Source organism: Alligator sinensis, unplaced genomic scaffold, assembly GCF_000455745.1.
Source record: "Alligator sinensis unplaced genomic scaffold, ASM45574v1 scaffold228_1, whole genome shotgun sequence".
Classification (NCBI taxonomy): Eukaryota; Metazoa; Chordata; order Crocodylia; family Alligatoridae; genus Alligator; species Alligator sinensis.
In genome coordinates, this window is record NW_005842044.1 from 1,928,852 (window position 1) to 1,932,832 (window position 3,981).

The 3,981-nt window shown below is 54.2% G+C and overlaps 1 protein-coding gene across 1 annotated transcript in view; it reads right to left on the reverse strand.

The window, feature by feature from the left end:
* LOC102379837 (meckelin-like) overlaps positions 1-3,981 on the reverse strand; it is a 23,643-nt gene that overhangs the window by 3,381 nt on the left and 16,281 nt on the right. Inside the window, exons 16-20 of the mRNA XM_025203109.1 lie at positions 3,432-3,562; positions 2,297-2,437; positions 1,721-1,801; positions 467-583; positions 23-139 (exon numbers count right to left, since the gene is read on the reverse strand). Coding sequence (XP_025058894.1) covers positions 23-139; positions 467-583; positions 1,721-1,801; positions 2,297-2,437; positions 3,432-3,562 — 587 coding nt within the window. The remainder of the gene's footprint in view (positions 1-22; positions 140-466; positions 584-1,720; positions 1,802-2,296; positions 2,438-3,431; positions 3,563-3,981) is intronic.

A 3,981-nucleotide genomic window follows, 5' to 3' on the forward strand; every position in this document is an offset into this window, starting at 1 on the left:
TAGTCCGAGGAAAGGAAGGTACCTCCATGAAGGGCTGCGTTATCTTGTCGTACAGCTGTCGGACTCTGTCGGTGAGGAGCACCTCGAAGGTCTGGATTTCGGAGTTGGGCTCCAGGCCTCTCAGAGGGCACAGATCCTCCTGCCACGGGGGGAAATGGAGGCATGATCCTGGAAAGGCAATGCTTGTGACTGGCATCCAAGTTGGACTTCCAGATAAAATACCCACAGCCCTCTACAGACTGATCTGGAGCAACGTGCCTCAAGATGGGGCATGCAGGGGATTCCTGGAGGGTGCAGAAGAAGGAAGGGAAACTAGAAATGGAGGAGGCACTAAGCGTGAGAAACACCACAGCGATTCCTCCGAGGCTCGGGAGAGGTTACAGCGGGGCTGTGGCCCCACCAAGCAGGTAAGCACCTTCAGAAGAAGCAGCAAAAGCAGCAGGACAGCCCCAGGGGCCTGGCTTACCTCCTCCCTGCGGAGGCAGGCATACATGGCGTCCATGCCCACATCAGCCTGGCCGTGCACGCTTCGCCCATGGATGTAAAACCCATAGCATCTGTGCATCAGGATGAAGACGGACACCTGTACATTGGAAGAATGGGAGCGTGCACCGAGGTCAGTGATTCTCCACCGAGGTGCCAGGAGGTTACTGCAAAATATTCCCACGATTGGGCATGCAGCCACTTGCATGTGACTCGCAAGACAAACCCAGATTTCAAACAGGAATCCAGAGTGTCAAAAACCTTCTGAGCTGCTGTGCCTTTCTGGGCTCTTTGCAACGAAAGAATTTCCTGTATTATTTTTGCATTGTCAAAAACAAGGGAAAGCTAAAAGCTGGCATTTTCCAAGGGGGATCTGGAGCCACTCGCCTAAGTAAGGTTGAGACCCACTCACCTAAGTAATCACTAATCACAGTCCTACAGGGCCAGCCCAAGTGTCTGCCGTGTGCTTTGCCCTAGGGTGCGAGGCCCCCTCCCAAAAATACACCACTGGGACACTGATCCCCCCGGGAATGTTTTTAGCAGACCCAGGCAACATCAGAGGCTGTGTACTCATGGCAGCTTCATCTTCCCTGTGATGGTGAGTTAGCGAAGGGCAAGAGAGCAGTTATGGAGCATGGGGAAGGGCAGAGAAAGTTATCTGCTCATAGCACAGACTCGTTTCCACCCCGAATGGAGGAGGACATGGCATGGCTGCCTCCTGGCACTGGGAGAAGCAATGTGATGGGCTATAAGGAGAAGCCAAGTGCAGCGCATAAGCTTAGGTAGTGGGTGGGAGTTTTCACCAGGCCCTGCGCTCATCTCTCTGGGGCCAGGCTGTCAGCTGGGCTGGCGTGAAAAGCACTGGCACTCTCAAGGGTGCAAACCAGCAGCAGCAAGCCTACCAAGCCAGCAGGATGTGGAAAAAGGGCAGCAAGGTGGGTGTGCAAACCTGTGCGGGCACAATGTGGTACACGCAGAAATTGTGCACGCACCCAACGCGGCCAGGGCGAGAAGGAAGCAGGTGGAAGGGAGGGAGGGAGGGTGTGGGAATGCTTGGGGCTAGCCAGGGAGGCTGGTGCTCGGGAGACGAGGGATGACACTTTGACAGCTGGAGCGTTCCCCTCTCCGCACAGCAGCCCAGATGTTCAGCTGTTCTGCATGGGAGCAGCGCCAGTGCCAGATCGAGCTCAGAGCTCGTGACCTCGCTCCTGAGCCGGCCCGGCTGCCCAGCACTCACGTTGCTCAGGGAGCAGAGATCTACGAACTGATGGATCTTGTCCTCCACGAACCGCTCGTAGACACCGACGAAAAACACCATCTGCAAGGAACAGCAGCAAGCAGCTGCATTGCCCGCACTCAGCAGACATCTTACATAACCCAGGCCCAGCAGCAAGGAAAAGCAGTCTCCTTTCCTCCCCCTGTTTGGAAGCCCCTACGTTATCTCGTGCTCTGGCTCGCTGCCAAACGCCTTCCGTCTCTGGGCCTAAAAAGATGCAAGTTCAAGTCTTGCACAAGGTCATACGTTGGCGAGCAACGCTAGGCTGAATGAAAGCAAATCCTGCCTGAGGGAGGAACTGCATAATTGGGCATGTCCTTTGCTAAACTCTGTCTTGCTTTGACAGGGCAGTAAAGGGAGCCTGGTTAAAGACACTTCCATCAGGTAAGACGTTAAGCGCTTTCCTCTGCCGACATCCCACACCCTCTCCAGGCTTGCAGTGCCCTGCCCCAGCCCAATCAAAGCCCGGTCCCGGGAGTGGTGGGTGCACTTTGTGCCCCTCTGAATGTGCCCGTGCCCAGCCAGGCAGTCGTTCACCTGCACAATTGCCACGGCCATCCAGAGGGAAGCAGAGATCCCAAACCGAAGGATCGGGCTCCACGCCGCCACGTATGAGTCAGGGCCAGGGTGCAGATTCACGGTCAGGTCACGCGACGCCAAGTGCTTCAAGCCCATGACCTGGAAATAGAAACCAGTGCACAATGTGGCCCTGCACCCCTCCTTGAGTTGCACTGAAAAAAAGCCTTGGTACCTTGTGGGCCATCCAAATAAATCATCACAGATCAGGACAAATCCTGGAAGCATCACTGAATTTTTAAACCTCCTTTCAGGCACTCAAATACCAGGATTATGGGCCCCGCATAGAAGCCTTCCTGCTTTTTCAGCTGCCGGGGTGAAATTTCCAACCAGCTTCCAAATGAGCTTTCACTGTTTTACACGCACAATTTTAATTTTAGCACTCATTAAAAAATAAATAAAAAGACCCTCAATGTTTGTTCATGCAAATGAGGCATTCTGCTAATTGCCTAATTTGTGAATTCAAAGCCTGCGCGGCTGCACAAAATCCCAGTTACTCGAGAAGCAGGGAAGGGTAGGATGAAAGTCAGAGATTGTTTCTGGGTTCACCAAGAAAGAGGATTTTTCTGCATCTCGGCTCCTGCCGGGCTCTGAAGGGTCCATATGCAGAGCCCCAAGCTACACAGACCTGGGGAATCCCAGTCTCCACGGAGGAAACATTTAACCAGGGCAGACGCAGCCAAACCAGCATCTGCACAGCTTGCGTTCCAGCTTTGTCTCCTTTCTGCACCAGAGACCAGACTTAGCAGACTCTTTATCCAGCGTGCAGAGATCAAATAACTGGATCAAATAACTGCAAGCCCCAGGGGATAAAGCACTGAGCTGCCGCAGTTCTCCACGCAAAATCACGCAGCATCATTAAAGACAAGATTAGACTACGACACGCCTCATTGTGCCGGCAGTTTTGCTCAGAGCTCAGGCTATCCCCCAAGCAGGCCTCACCGCCCCGGTTTCTGTGCGATCGGAGCTGGTGACAGACGCGCTCACGCGGGGGACGCCTCGTTTCCGTGGTCGTGAGCCCGGGAGAGCCGCAGGATTACGGGGGACCCGGTGCCGCATCGCTTCCTCCAGGTGTCCCTTCCCATCTCCCCCGTACCTCCAGGAGAAGCAGCACCGCCCCCAGCTGAAGCAGCGGATTCAATTTCCGATGCGTTTGGATTTCGTTCCACTCGTTGGCGACCAGGAAAGTTCTCCAGATGCTCACAGAGGAAGCGACCCGCCGGCCTCCTAAGAGGAAAGCCCCATGCTGATTTCCATTCCTTTAATTGTGACGCCGCGCACGAGCTCGGAGGGCTCTGGGCAAAGCACGGAGCTAAACGTGGGCTTCTGTTACATTCATTTTTCCCTCCCGATATGAATCCCTTATGATCCAAGGTGACGGGGGCTCTCAAAACAGCTTCCTGTCAAACCACCACTGATGCCTCCAGGAGCTGGGATTGCTCTGCAAGCACTGGTCAGCGAAGTCAGCAGCAACCCAACCCAGAGCAGCACTGGGGATGTCACGGCCCACATCTACTGAGCAGGAAAGGCTTGTGCGGCTTTTTCTCCCTATTTTTTAATGAATGCTAACACTAAAATTGTGCGTGTAAAACAGTGAAAGCTCATTTGGAAGCTGGTTGAAAATTCGCCCCGGCAGCTAAAAAAAG